The following is a 15,514-nucleotide window of genomic DNA, read 5'->3' on the forward strand; positions in this document are numbered from 1 at the left end:
CAAATCATAAATTTAAAACTAATAATAACTTTCTAACAAACTAATTTTAGTATTAAATTTCTTATAAAGTTATAATTACAATTCTGTTTTCACATAAAAATATTATTAATTCATCATAATTTTAACTAATTTCTTTTTATCCAACTCAACTTTGTTTATTTTTTGTAACATACTACATTTTTTCAGTTTTTGGTCATAACCTTATCACATGGGCTTGCACAACTATTTAATGCACAAACAAACCTGTTGGGCCAAATAAAAAAAGATCAAAATTTCATTAAAAGGGCATAAAACATTAAGAAACCCTAGCAAATATCAACCTAACAGTCGCAGCACTAGTTCACAAAAGAACAGCCGCACAACCATATGAGCAACTGGGATTTCGTTTTCGTTTTCCTTGAATCTCTCGTCTCATGTCTTGCAACTCTGTTTTGTTACTGCATCTGTTTCTTTTCATTCTCAATGCAGCACTAGTTCACAAAAGAAATCTACATGGGGGTGAGAGAAGGTAAAAAACACAAGAGACTCTAATTTCTATCTCTATGTTGCACACTTGCAGTCTCTTTGTGCCATCTTTTTCCCCCTCCCTCTCCCTCACACACACACAAGAGACTCCAATTTTCAACCAACGCTTCATGAAATTTTGAATCTTCCTTCTTTCTCTGTGACTAAGGTGGCTTCGCTTTTGACTTTTTTAAGAAGAAATTTATTTTCGGTCCATCCGAATTAGATCCAAGTCACCGGTTTTTTGACGGAACCGACCGAGTCTTACCAGTTCATATCGGGCTAGTTGCATGTCCGATTGGTTGTTCGGCTTGAACCAATTAGGTGTCTGGTTTGCGGTCTGACCGGTCAAACTGGCTGGTTCGAGCCGAGTTTAATAACACTCGTCTGTAGTCCCTCTCCCAAGAATAAAGCTACTCTGAAACGGGCTAATCAGGTTGTTCATGATGGGTCGAATTCTATTCACCAGAATCTTGTTAATCAATTTATGAATCACGTTACATAAACTGATCGGTCGAAGCTCTTTAAAAGAGCGCGGATTGTCTACCTTTGGAATGAGACCTATCAGGGATCAAACTGCCCTACCTCAAAGGCATCACAAACCAACTGAAACACAGAATCTCCCACTACATCTCAATACCTCTTGTAGAAGCAAGCATGAAAATCATATCGACCGGGTCCCTTTAAAGAGCCCATCTAAAAAATAGATGTGGTCACCTCCTCCTTAGATATCAGGGCCATTAAACTAGAGGCAGCATCCTCTGGGATCATAGCATGCTCCAAAACCTGGGCCCCCTCAAGATCGACATCATCTCGCGAGGCTAAAAGATCACTATAGAAAGCCTGAGCTACAACTTTTAATTGTTCCCCATTTGTATGTCGTGTGCCATCTGAGAGCTCCATCCTCTGAATATGGCTCCATCTCCTTCGAACAATTGTTTGAGCATGAAAAAACTATATATTTCTTTCACCTTGCTTGACCCATTTTTCTCAGGACTTTTGATACCAAAGCAATTCCTCCTAGGTTAAAATCTCCTTATATTCCCTGTAAAGATCCTTAAGTCTGCAAGTAAGGACAGCGAAATCCACCTGCTCCAAGCGGTTCTGAACGTAACAGATTTGGTCAGCCACTCTCTTTTTCCTATGGAAAATATTGCCAAACACCTCCTTATTGAACCTGAAAGAATCTTCCCTAACATGATTCAACAATGAAGTGAAAAATGGTACCCCTTGAAGGTATGAAAAACACTAGAAGGGGGGGTTTGAATAGGGTTTTATGCTTAAAAAATTTCCCTCTAAGATTTCAAAAAATCTTCTCGGTTTCAAGAACACAAAGTGTAAAAGATAAGGAGATGAGAAAAACACACAGGTGTTTTATCCTGGTTCACTTGATAAATCCCTCAAGCTAATCCAGTCCACCTGTTAAGGTCATTTCTTCCTTCGTAGAATGAAGGTAATCCACTATTCAAAGATTGTTACAACTGCACTAGCACACCTTGCTCAGTGACTAACAAATCTGAGAACTAGCAACACTAAGACACACAAGTCTTAGTCTTCTCAAGAAATCTGACCTCACTGGTCTCTAAAGGAACTACAAACAGATTGTAGAAGGTTTGGGTTTACAAAGAGTTACTTCTAAACAAGCAGGAGTAAACACAATAAGAGCAATGGAGAAATATTGCTAAGGTATTTTGCTTGAAGGTTTTCACTTGTATTGCTCAATAGTTTCTTAGCCAATTTCTACGCTCTTCAGCCTTTTTATACTCCAAGATAAGGTGATGTATTCGTTGAAAGAATCTATCCGTTGGAGAGCAATTCTGCAAATTCCAGAACCTGTTGTGGCTGAACTTCGTAAGTAAGGCGGTCAGAATAATACAGTGCTTTTGTACTATTGACGATGACATTGCCTTAGCCTAGTTGACTTCTAATCTTGGCGACGCTTCATGTTGGACTTGTGAAGCAATTGATCAGAGTCAGAAGGAAGCTTGGATCCTCTAACCTTTTTAACTTCTGCTTCTGGACCGTTCACTCAGAACCTCTGGTCTTCAAAATCAGAGTCACTCTGGTCTTGAGAGCCAGCTTACACTTGGACTTCAGAATCTTCAAGTCTTCATCTTCTGGACTGTTCGCTCAGAACTCCTGGTCTTCAGAACTTCAGCACTTGAATCTTCAGAGCCCACATTAGAGCTTTAATCTTCATAACATCTGAAGCATTTACTACCGTTCATAATAAAGTAGTGATTGCAGAAGCGAAACATTGGTTACTCTTGGGTCTGAAACTTATGATGGATATGACTTTAAATCAGAAATAGAACCTGTTTGTCAAGCACTTAAAAGACAAACGTTAGAGTACCCTAATTGTTCATACACAAATAAAAACTTGTTATCATCAAAACATAGAGTTGTACCACCTGACCAAATCTTGGTCTTACACCCATTTTTTTCCAAGCATCATAAACCACTTGGGCAAATTGTGGATGCTGCATCCACGCTGCCTCGAACCGGAAGGGTTTATTACTGATACGAGTAGCACTTGGACAGCAACGAAGTAAGATTGGGCTATGGTCTAAGTGCCTCTTGGCTAGCACCTCGATAGGGCCATCTAGAAAACCCAACCTCCACTCCATATTCACCAAACCTATGTCTAATCTTCGTGACGATACTAAGTGTAAGCCATACCAAAAGACCCCACATCGAACAATCTACACTCTTCATAATTCTCCACAAACCTGCGAGCCCTAGCAGCTGAGAAACCACCCCCGCGCTACTCATTCTCTGCTGCAATATCATTAAAACTCCCTACCACTGCCCAGGGACCATTGATGTCCTCTGCAACTTGGTGAAGATGACTCCACATGATATGTCGAGCCATAGGCACTGGGGATGCATACACTCCGGTGCAAACCCTGCTAGCGAAGGGAGAGCTGAAGCGAAGGGACACCGCCTGAGGGTGTGAGTCCACCACCTCTACTGCCAACGGAAGAAAAATTAGGCCCATCGCCCAAATACCACTTGAGTGGCCCTGCGCTTCCTCCACTATCAGAACTCTGTACCCTAACTAAGCCCAAAACGTCATGAGTCTACTAGATTGGACATGCGTTTCAAAGAGAAAACAAATGTCAGGCCGATACTGCCTCACTACGTCCTTGAGATTATGTTTACAAGATGCTAGCCACACACCGAACATTCCAAGCTAGAATACTAATATTGGTTGTATTCATCATAAAAACCAACTAATAAATATTCCAGAGCATGGTTCTCACTACATATCATGAGGTTTTGCATGGAACATTCCCTCATCCTTCTGGAGATCATCCTGAAATCTGCTATGAATTTCCATAAACTGTGCCGAGCCAATAGCATTGACAACTGCTTTCAGGAACGGAGTTTCAAGCACACGCCCTAGGCTTTTCCCCGTCGCTGCAACGGATTGGGCCTGTTTTTTGTTTAGGTTTCTAATTGGTTCCCCCTAGAGGCCCACTTCATCTTTTTTGGTAATTACCTTTCCACCTTCCTTCGCGGGCCCCCTTTGCTTTTAAGAGCTTCATCAATTTTCCTTTTCTTTTATCCCAGGTCAGCCTTTTCACTTAGGCCCACCCCAGCACTAAATTCCCCAAAATTTTAGGAATTGAACGCCACGTGCGCCGCTGCTTTCCCCGGATGATTGGTACGCTGATTACTAGCCACTAGAGATATTCTTCCCATGATTAGTTCTAGATCCCGAGCCTGCAGCCGGTCCCCCATTTTTCTTCTTTTTATTTGTTTGACTACCATCCAATCATCTGCTACCTCCAGGTCAACCGGGTCCACCCCATTAACCCCACCTTTATGAGATTCCTGGGAATCCTCAATAACAACAATGGATGGATCTATTCCCGTCAGTTTCTTTGGGGTTTCCGTTGCAGCTTCCTACTGCTGAGATGGTACTAGGGTTTCGTTGGGGGATGGAGACAGTGTTACTATCTGTGTCGGCGCCGACACTAGCTCTGGCTCTTGCGACGGCTCCGATGTAACTAGAGCTACTGTACACTCCCTCCCCCTATGGTCGTAGCAACTACATTTAGGGCAGATGATCTGTAACCCTTTATATTCCACTTTATACCAATATCCTTCAAACCATAACTTTCCCACCACCGGTTGAGTCAAGTAAATTTCCACACAGACCCGAGAAAACTTGCCTCGTTCAACATTGAGGGTGTTTCGATCCACCTTAGTGGGCTTTCCTATCAGCTTGGCCAGAGATAGGAGGAAGCTCTCATTATAGAGGGTAACATTCAAACCAGGGATGCGAATCCAAGCTAACGTGGAGGTAACCTTCACCGCAGAACATATAAATTCCCCGCTCCACATAGCAACCGCCAAGTAGTGGTCGAAAATCATCCACGACCCACCGTCCATGACCTTTTTCTTGTCTTCTTCAAGGCCAAACTTGACCAGAAAAAACCCATTATCCACATCCAAGAGGTCAAAGTCCCCCTTTAACTTCCACATAGTGCTAAGTTTGAGATTCATGGTGCGAAAACCAAGTTTCTTCCCCAACAAACATACCACCAGTGCCTCCTTCCAAGGGGAGCACATGCCCTCGATCACTGACTTCTCTACAAAGACTTGTTCACTAGAAGATAAATTACTGACAACTTATTACCCTTTCAACAAATGCGCGAATTAGACAATAGCTTGCCCGAGCAAAAAAGGACAATTTGTGGGTTGTTTTTCATACGATGTCAGAAGGCAGACGATGTTGTGCCCAATGTCTTATGCTGCTTTATCCACCTAGTGGAAGAGAAGACCCATGCATTGAATACACAAGGATATGCATTATATACTTCTCTTTAACGTAAACTTATTGAGAGATACTTGAATCTCTCTAGGTATTTGAGAAGAATTCAGATAAAAGAGCACAATAATTTTTTCATTTTATTTATTGTACATTTTGTATAGAATTTAAACTCTCAAACAACATTCTTTCATTCTTTACAAATTATTCATAAGCATTCATGTCCAATCATTTGTTAGGAACCTTTGTAAAACTACACAAGGCTAAGCTTTAATACACATTCTCATTCATTGAGGTGCAAAGGTTGGTTTATTTAGAACTCGTAGAAACCTGTATCTACACCCAATTTGTTGGTTTAGAGATGGCTTGGAGAGCATATTAAAAGCGCAACCCTATCAGCTTGAAGAGGCGAGATCAATACTTGTAATTTTCCAATGCTCAACTTATAAGGTTGCCCTCTTGTGCTGAATCTTGTTAGTACATGTTAATCTTCATAATTTTCCTCCAACATATTCTTATCACCAATATCTACACTAAAAGAAAAACACTAATTACCAACGGCTTTGACAACTAATATTTGTTAGTAATGTTAATTTACTGACGACAAAAGGCTAGTTTTGGTCTCGTTGATTAGTATTGGTCTCGTCGATAAATAGTAGTACTAATGGTTCTAAAAAAGTCATCGATAAAGTAGTGACGTACAAGACAATTGGTAAATTGAGTTGCATTGGCTTGCATTTTGCTAAATTTTGAAGTGATTCAATATTTTAATTCACCTGATAATATATTTTTCATTCAGAGTTTTTATTTTTAATTTAATTTTATAATAAATCCCACACAATTTAATTTTAAATAAGTTTTTTAAATAATATATATCATATGAAGTCAAAAAATGAAACAAATAAGCGTAGGTGGCTCTTCTAGGGTTTCCCTAACCCAAGCAATCTCTATGGCGGCTGATGGAGGATTGGTGGCGACTGGAGGCGGATCTGCGGAGGAGGACGACGAGGTGGATGGAGCTGAGTTAGAGGAGGCATGGGGCAGTCTGATTTAGGCATTGGATCAATGGGTCACTGGGTTCGTGGGAGGCGGCGCTATTCAGAGTTCCAGAGGTCGTGGGAGGCGGCACGATTCAGAGTTCCAGAGGTCCACAGAGCAATGATGTTACCCTCTTCGTTGACGACATCGAAGAGGCAATAGGCTACCACCATATTCGAGGCCTCTTCTCTCTATTTGGATGCATTTCAAGGGTGTTTGTGCAACAGAATCGCAAATATGGACGACGATTCTATTTCAGCTTCGTCCATTTTCTCTCTCGAAAACAAGCTTCTTTTGCAATCGATGCACTTGATGGCCTTATGGTGGGAGGAGCAGCCCTATCACTGGAACCAGCAAGGTTCCCGAGAACAGAGCTTCAATCCCTTATTCTTCATGTTTCTCGCACTTCACCTATGATGAGTTCTCGCACTTCACCTATGATGAGTTCTCGCACTTCACCTTTGATGGGTCCTGGTTCGCTCAAAGTTAGAGGGGTGGTCTTTGAAGAAATAGAGATCGATTCATGGCTCCTTAGGGGTTGTTGTGCAGGGGAAAGAATCCCTTTTGAGTTCCTTTTCCCTGAAATCTCTCAGCGGTTTTTAGGTGTTGTTGCAAGTAAGGATATCGAGACAGGGAGCGATAGCTTGGAGGGTGCGATGTGGCCGAAGTAGGCGTGGCGATGGAGAATGGCGGTGTCGCTGGACCTGGTTCTCCTTGCAGCGAGGGACTTGAGTCGAGGCTTTCTCTACCTACCCCTTGTTGTCAACCTTCTCCACCCATAGAGCTTGTGAAAATCCCAAGACCACGAGGCAGACCTAAGAAGACTAGGGTTGAGGGATGCAAGAAGGAGGGCCAACCATCGTCTTGCCTTGGTTCTGCGGTGTCATTGGACAGCGATGAGGTCGAGGCTACGGGCAAAGAGCTGATGGTCCTTTCGGAGGAGCTGTCAAACCCTTTTGGCGTTATGACTCGTGCGAGAAGTGCCATCTTGTTGGGAAAGCGCCTTGGCTTGACGTACGATTGTCCATATACCATTGCCCATGGCAAGATCGCGGCTCAAATATGGGCTAGAAGTGTTTCTTAGCTTTTGCGAAAGGAGGGTATAGTCTGTTTTTGTTTGGTTCCTTTCTGTTGTTTTGGAGTTGCTGGGTGGCTCTTGTAGGCTTGATCGGGCTTCGCTAGGCTTTGTTGACCGCTTATCTTTTGGTGGTTTTTTTTTTGTTTTATTTCTTTGTGCTTGGCTCTCAGGGTTTTTTTTTCTAAGGGCCTTTCTGGGCGGTTTCTTCGTGTCCTGGCTGTGGTTTTTTTGTGGGTTCTTAGGTGTTTCGTTGTTTTTTGATCCCCTTTGAGTATGATGTATATCATGTTCACCTCCTCTCATTTATATCAATACAATTTGTGTTTTCGAAAAGAAAAAAAATAATTATATAAAATAGTGATAAAATGCCCCAACTTACATTTTACCTTCCAATTTATCATCCCTTCAAAGGAGGAGTGAGATAGAAGTCGTGGTAGTGGAGTTTAGGACTTTGGTAGATTGGTAAATTGGGGTCGAGGCTTAGGGTTTCATCAGTACGAAACCAAGGGAAGGAGTGTGACTGTGTGAGTGACACAGAGAGATTGAATTCATCCATGGCTGGCAACGGCATCCACCCATACCACCAACAGTGGCCTCCCGCAGCGGCCGTTCCTCCTCCAACCCCACCGCCTGCCGCTCCTCCCACCCTCTCTCCCGACGAGGCACTTTTCTCTCCTTCCATTTTCTTTCTCTTCATAATCAATCATGAATTCTGATTCTGAATTCTATGTTCATTCTTCGTTGTCCAGGTTCGAACGATATTCATCACTGGCCTCCCCGACGACGTGAAAGAGAGAGAGCTACAGAACCTGCTTCGATGGTTGCCTGGCTTCGAAGCTTCTCAGCTCAATTTCAAAGCCGATAAACCCATGGGTTTTGCTCTCTTCTCCAGTCCTCACCAAGCAATCGCCGCCAAAGATATTCTTCAGGACATGCTCTTCGATCCTGAAGCCAAGTCCGTCCTCCACACTGAAATGGCCAAGAAAAATCTCTTCATCAAAAGAGGTCACCTTCTTTCACCTGTTTATCATAGTGGGTTATTGTTCAATTGTAGATAGATGTAGAACTTATCTTGATTTTTTTTGTGTGGTAGGAATAGGGGCTGATGCAGCTGCTTTTGATCAGAGTAAACGGTTAAGGACTGCTGGGGATTATACACACACTGGTTATGTAACCCCATCTCCTTATCATCCTCCCCCGCCTCCCGTTTGGGGACCACATGGGTAAGAAATCCACCTTTATCTTCGAAATTACGAAAACTATGGCTGCAATGTAAGGTTTTGAGTCTTAGCAATCACATCGTGACCTTAATTGTGGCCAATTTATTTGCAGTTTTCTACAATTTCAAGGGTTTCAGTGAAAACCTTGATCACAACATAAGAATATCCTTTTGCGTGCCCCTCCGTATATTTTAATAAGTTCAGTAAATTTGGTTTTTGTTTGTGAAAGTTTATTTGCTTTCGTGGTCCAGATACATGGCTCCACCACCACCTCCGTATGATCCGTATGCAGGCTATCCTGTTGCACCTGTACCGATGCCTGCTCCTGCTCCCATAGCGGCGCCTAGCAGCTATGTTCCAGTTCAGGTGAGATTGGCTTAACAGAATAGATTAGACAGTGCTTCTATTTCAGTTGATTTCCCTTTCTATGATTATGTTATCACTACTTGTCTTGTAGTATTCAGCTCATATTAGTAAAATTTGGATAGGAACAAATTTAAGTATTCTTCTTTCTAAGCTCTATAGTGCTTGCTTATTTAACTTATCTTTTGGTTAGAGAGAGCCTGATCTCTGCTCTTATTTGTATATTGTTATAATTATGACTTAGTTTTTTAAATTGATGATGTTACTTATCTGAGACTATTACTGTGCCCATGACATGTCCTTTGGCTTTCACGGACATGAAAGATTTCTAAGATTGTATTTTAAAGGGAATATTAGAGGAGACATATTTGCCTTTGATTTTGATGGATGTGTTGTTGACTTAATTGTTATATTCTGCTTATGTTCTGAATTATATTTAGAGATTACTATCACTATTTCTATATGAATGTTAAATGCATTTTTTTATTTGCATTCTATTGGTAAATATACAAAATGAGGGTAAATACTTTGTAGATAAAAGTATTATTAGGTCCCAGCTTTTTATTCCTTAAAGTGATATTGTGTGTTTTTGGCTTTTGCTAGACATGATTGCTGATATCAAAACTGTATTCTTTTCCTCCATAAAAAGCTTGCTCATAGATTACCCATGTTAGCCTAAGAGAAGGAACCTTAGGGAACCTCTAAATCTAATCTAGAATTGATAGCCAACCTGTGAAACAAGATGAAGAAGGACTGTATTATTGAAAAATTGAACATGAAGATAGAGAACGAATTCTCTTTTCACCATAAAATTATCAAAAGTACAATGACCTCCCTAATCTGATTTCCCCTTATTTGTCTAACCAAAACCATCTAATTAACTCTTCCCTTCTGTTAGAAATAATAATATAAAACCGTTCATGTGGCCCTTACCCGACAACTTAAGCTTCTGGGACATTTGGTTATTTGATATGGTATCAGAGCCTCTATGACTAAGCGGTTCAAAGTTCGATCCTTTCCGCCTCAAGTTCTTCTAATAAAAAGTTGAATATCAGCACATGGTAGATGAGCATGTGCATTGTCCATGCTTCAAGCCCAAACGAGCTCTTGCGTGAGGGAACGTGTTAGAAATAATATTATAAATCCATTCATGTGGCTTTTGGGATAATTGGTTATTTGATGCCTTCGATCAAACACCCTACGTAACTAATCGGCTAGCTATTAACAACATAAGACATGTCCTTATGTTGTCGTATTGATACATCTTAACAATACCTTTCTCCTCAAAATCCACCTTACCCTTGAGGTGGGGATTCTTGTTTAAAAGTTATGCGCCATGCCTTTATGGCTTCTTGACCATACCCTTTTGCACACCCAAACCCTCCTGGCTGCGCGCCCTTCGCTAGGATTGTCACCTTCAATATTTTCTGGACATCGATGAGCTAATGCATAGACCAAGCCACAATGAGAACATCCCTCTTCCCTACATGTCATAAATTCTTGGTAAGGCAATTGCTGCACACTCCCGTTCTGAAATCGAACTGATGCATTGGCCCTAATTGAGTTTGAGCCTACTGGTTGAGACTAGTGATTTTTGTGTTCGTTCACGTGTTATCTCGCTCTGCAACAGAAAATGACTTGCTACCCTCGTCAGTCGTCACTGTGTTACCCCTAAGATCGATGTGATGCATTGGACCCTGAGACTTTGGTACATCCTTGTGGCTCTTAATTTTTCCTCTACGTCTCGGGCCAACTACATTGCTTTGTTAATATCTCTTGGGTTGTGGGTTTGAACCTGATACCTCACTACCTGTTTATCCTGCCTAATAAGAAACCAATAACTGCTTGTTCGATGCCTACATGCCTCCAGTATTTGTGCAAGTGTGCCAACAAGCCTTCATACGCTCTCAAATATCATTCCACCAAGCTTCATTGACACATGGTGATGATGGTCAATCTTTTGTATACATTTCCCTGACTTTCTTCTCCAAAATGCTGTAACAAAGCTAGGAAGAAAGAATTCCATGACAAACTCGGGCTTCTCTTGTGCTAGAAACAGAACCAAAGCACCACCACTCCTCCATGCTAATGAAGGTTAACCTCATTTTCTTATCCTCCTTGACACAATGTACCTAAAGAATTTCTCTGCTTGGACTATCCACCCCAAAGGGTCATTCCTATTGAAAATGGGTAGTTCGATCCGACCTTCATGGGATAATGGTTCTCTTTGTCACCCTTGTTCTCCATGCGTCTCTGTTTGCTGGCCTTAGTGGCTGTCCTATCACTTTTTTTCTGCATATTGCGTCACATGAGTCAAGGTTGCCTCAGAATAACCCATACCGCCTTTGGCCATATCTGCAGCTTCTCTCCCCATAGTTTTGTCAATACAAGAAACCGAGTCTTCCAATTGTTAATGCGCGTCTTCACCGATCTGGCAGGTTGGACCAATTGTTAGAAGCCCAAAGAAAGAAGATGAAGAGCGGCAATGTTTTATTGAAAAGTTGAACAAGAATATGGTCTCCCAAAGGGTTTCCCCTTCTCCAAGGATTTCCATTTCACTCAAACTGTTAAAAAAGTACAGAATGCCCTCCCTGTCTGACTTCCCCTTTATCTAGCAAAACCATCTAATTAACTCTCCAGTCTAACAAACTTCTAACCTAACTAATGGACTAGCATATTGACATAATAATACATGTCCTTATGTTGTCTTATTGATACATCCTAACAAGAATCATTATGTATGTCTTACATGATGAAAATAAGTCCCTATCTTGCTGCTATGTTTGTGTTGCCTATTTATCTGATGTTTTTGTATTTAATTTATCAATTCTGTTAGATTGATTTTACTTGTTTACTACAAACTTCCTATACATCCTTATAATTTGTTATAAATGACAAGTTATGTAGTTTGCTTATCTTCTATTATCATGCACAGAACACAAAAGACAACCCTCCCTGCAACACCTTGTTTATTGGAAACTTGGGAGAGAACATTAACGAGGAAGAAGTGAAGGGCCTTTTCAGTGTGTAAGTACATCTTATCCGTAGACCCTGGTTCTTATGTTCAGTTTATGTAGTATTTTCTTCGCAGTCTCAGGTATAGGAATAATATGTTAAACTTTGTGATGCAGACAACCTGGCTTTAAGCAAATGAAGATTTTAAGACAGGAGAGGCATACGGTTTGCTTCATTGAATTTGAAGTTAGTAACCTTTTATAATATATAAGGCTTTTATAGTCCAATAGATTTTTTTCTGATGTATTATGTTTTTGGTTAATACCTGTTTACATTGTTGTTAATATCACATAATTCATGCTTTTAATAGCAACGTTTGATGCGATCCTGCAAACTGGGGATTCTTATCATGCATGAATCACAAATGATTTGGAATCATTCAATATATTCTTTAATTAGTGTTGTCCATATCATCAATGTGAATCACACAATTAAACGATTTATTAATTTTTTTTTCTTGCCTTTTTTTTACCATTTCTGGTCAACGAAATTAAGAAGTTCAGTAAGCTTAAATTGTTAATGAAATGAAACTGATGGAGGCCATACTAAATGTACTCTATTTAATGGTTCCGTTCTGTTGTCAACTCTTCTGAAACATGGACATGACACTGTCATTTGCTCATTTTGGCCCTTCACTCTGTTACTTGCTCACTCTTTGCATACCTGATTTGGACCTATTTTTGTTGGCTTATGACATGGCATATCTTTATTCTTCGCAAGGCTTGTAGAGTTTTAGTCAAGTTGTTTTCTCTATTCCTGATTTGGAGTTTATATTAAGCACTATTACATTATTTATATGATATATTTTAAGCATTAATACCTCATTTATAGGATATATATTAAGCATTAATACCTCATTTATATGAAATATTTTAGGCCATTTTTCGCCATGCTTTACTATTTCCAAAATTAGTATTACAATTCATTGTTTGAGTTGGAAAATGACAATCTTCTCTTATGTTTTCCTGTAAAGTTTCCTCAGTCTGATATTTTAATAAACTATTGCAGGATGTGAATAGTGCTGCCAATGTGCACCATACTCTGCAGGGTGCCGTTATTCCAAGTTCTGGTTCAGTTGGCATGCGGATACAATATCCTTTTTTGTATTTTAAGAAACTGGATGTTACTTTCCTGATTTAACCCCCTTACATGCCCTCACTCTAAATTTGACTGAGCATTTGGTTGTAGCCTTGTAGGACTCTTCATGGGAATTTTTTGCTTTAAATTCTTTCTTTGGTGGCGAATTACCATGCATGTTTTCTTTTGCCTTCACTGTACTGTGCATCAATGATACTAGAACCTTGGGTTTCTTTGAATTTTTTTCAATGGGGTTTCCTGCCATTTTTAACTGTTTTTCACACATATCCAACTATGTAATCTGATATGTACAGAGCTGCTAAATGTGTTAGTACTTAGGTAAAAACTACTTTGTAAGTTCATGGCTCTTGCTTCATATTTCTGGACTTGGTTATTTATGCTACTCACTCGTCTGTCTGCGCATTCAAAAAGACACATACTAATTCAATTTGGCATAAAACTGCTAGTGATTTGTCCATTTTGTTATGTGCTTGGAATTTTGTGTGCTTTTCTTGACTTCTTAGTAGATATTCGAAAAACCCATTTGGAAAAAGGAAAGATGGCAACATCATGCTTGCTGTTCCAAATGCCAATGGAGCTCCACCAACAATGGCTTATCAGTAGCTTGAAGGGGATGTACTCTGTTCTTTATGCTCCGACAAGTATTACATGATAGGATGCATCTTGCAGCTGTTACATGCATCCATTGATTATGAAGTCATCGCCATAAGCATCCGCCATTAGCATCCCTGCTCATGTGAATGATTGCACTGTGGCATCATATATACATAATACATTTGGCAATGTTACACTAATTGGACATGCATTTCTTGGCAGCATATGTTGGTTCCTAGATTACTTCTGTAGTTGTTTAGATGATGTTATTACCTTGTAGAACTGATGCATGGGTCTAAATTTTGTTTGAATTGTGTGCTTAATGGTCATTAACTCATTATACTCTGTGTACATTGGCATTAGGAATGCTTATCCAAACAGGCATTATCTGTAGCCAATGCCCCAACTTTAGGCTCATTTATTGCTTACTTGACATGACATCTTATGGTGACGCTTGCTTTGATTTCATGGCACTAACTTGACTAGGATCTGGAGAAATAAGGATATCACACCAATGGTCATGCTGCCAGCCTTACCACTATCATTAACATTGTCATTACACCACATTTTTAGCTCCATCCCTCATTTGAGTACTTGGCTGCACTTTAGATGAAGTATGAAGTTATAATTGTTGATTAGAAAATTAATGGTTAAAATTATGTAACATAGATGCCGTGTATAACAAATTAAGAAGTTTTTACAATTCATTGTTATTTTCTAATCAAAGTTTATAACTCTATTTTTGTCTTCTAAAGTACACTCCCTTATTTTAGAGGCGGTCAAACTTTTAACAGACCCCTGCCATTCATGACTCCATTTGATCAGAGCATTGATGTTGATGCTTTGAAATTGAAGCTATTCAAAGATATTTAAAGGGATCTCGGGAGTTATATGTTGTCTGATTTATACAGGATTTCAATACGACAAAGCTTCTTTTCCTAATGGGAGGACCATTACTGCTGCTGCTATATTTTTGCAGGTAAGTTTGGTTGCTTGGGTAAACTACTATCAGATCGGGTTGGAAATATTGTTTATCAAGCAAAGCAACTTTGAATTATAGGCGCCCTATGAGTTTCTCAGTAAACCGCCGACTTTATGATTGACTTGTCAATTTTGTGCAAGAATCACAATTTACTATGAATGCAGAGGTTTTATTTATGTAGCAGATGTGACTGGTATAAGTCAAGAATAATCCAGATAATTTTAAGAGTGATGGTGGGATGAACGAGTTTCAATATTTGAACATTTCGCTGTTAATCTTTAGCTCATACTCATGTTAAGAATGAGTTTTTCGTGCCGAGTAAAACTTCATATCTAGATTCTGACACTTCAGGCATTAACTGTCTGGCTTGATTTGAGTAATAAATTCTGACATGTTATAGGCATAGCTGAGTGGATTGAATTCTTAGCTTTTTGCTCTACCTTTGAACTGTGTTTCCTGGTATAACTGATTATACCGAGATGCTATTAACATTCGTCCCCTGTATGGTTGTTGTTGTGGTAATCTAATTTCGTTATATGCCCTCGTTCAAATCTTATTAAAAGAAGTAAGTGTGCCTTGGGGCTTCATAAATTTTATTCAGGTCTTTTACATTAAGACTAATTATTGTAAAGTGTGTACTTGAAGTGCGAAGTTATAGGGATTTCAATGTGTTTATTTGGGTTGGCTTAAGCTTTTTTAATCAAAACTTCTAGCAAGAGCGTTGAAAAATTCAATTTTATGATAGTGTATTTATGTCTCTAAGTAGTGAGCTCTTCACTGAATAAATTTTTTTTGATAAGCCTCTTCACTGAATAATGATTTACGTTTCCTTGGTAATAACCTGT

General features: G+C 39.8%; 2 protein-coding genes across 3 annotated transcripts; one reads left to right on the plus strand and one right to left on the minus strand.

Annotated features, from left to right (window-relative positions):
* Positions 1 to 4,413: 4,413 nt before the first annotated feature.
* LOC130744659 (uncharacterized) lies at positions 4,414 to 5,016 on the minus strand. Its single transcript, XM_057596824.1, has one exon. The coding sequence runs from the start codon at positions 5,014 to 5,016 to the stop codon at positions 4,414 to 4,416; it is 603 nt and encodes a 200-aa protein (XP_057452807.1).
* Positions 5,017 to 7,799: 2,783 nt separating this feature from the next.
* LOC130745671 (uncharacterized) lies at positions 7,800 to 14,120 on the plus strand. 2 transcript variants are annotated; one of them, XM_057598033.1, is made up of 8 exons: positions 7,800 to 8,059; positions 8,147 to 8,402; positions 8,497 to 8,620; positions 8,869 to 8,983; positions 11,916 to 12,007; positions 12,112 to 12,181; positions 13,004 to 13,086; positions 13,600 to 14,120. In XM_057598033.1, the coding sequence occupies exons 1-8, from the start codon at positions 7,952 to 7,954 to the stop codon at positions 13,694 to 13,696; spliced, it is 945 nt and encodes a 314-aa protein (XP_057454016.1). In that variant the 5' UTR covers positions 7,800 to 7,951; the 3' UTR covers positions 13,697 to 14,120. The 2 variants fall into 2 exon arrangements, with proteins under 2 accessions (XP_057454016.1, XP_057454015.1); XM_057598032.1 differs by having other exon boundaries at positions 7,801 to 8,059; positions 8,491 to 8,620.
* Positions 14,121 to 15,514: the final 1,394 nt, after the last annotated feature.

This window comes from Lotus japonicus, chromosome 3 (assembly GCF_012489685.1).
Source record: "Lotus japonicus ecotype B-129 chromosome 3, LjGifu_v1.2".
NCBI lineage: Eukaryota > Viridiplantae > Streptophyta > Magnoliopsida > Fabales > Fabaceae > Lotus > Lotus japonicus.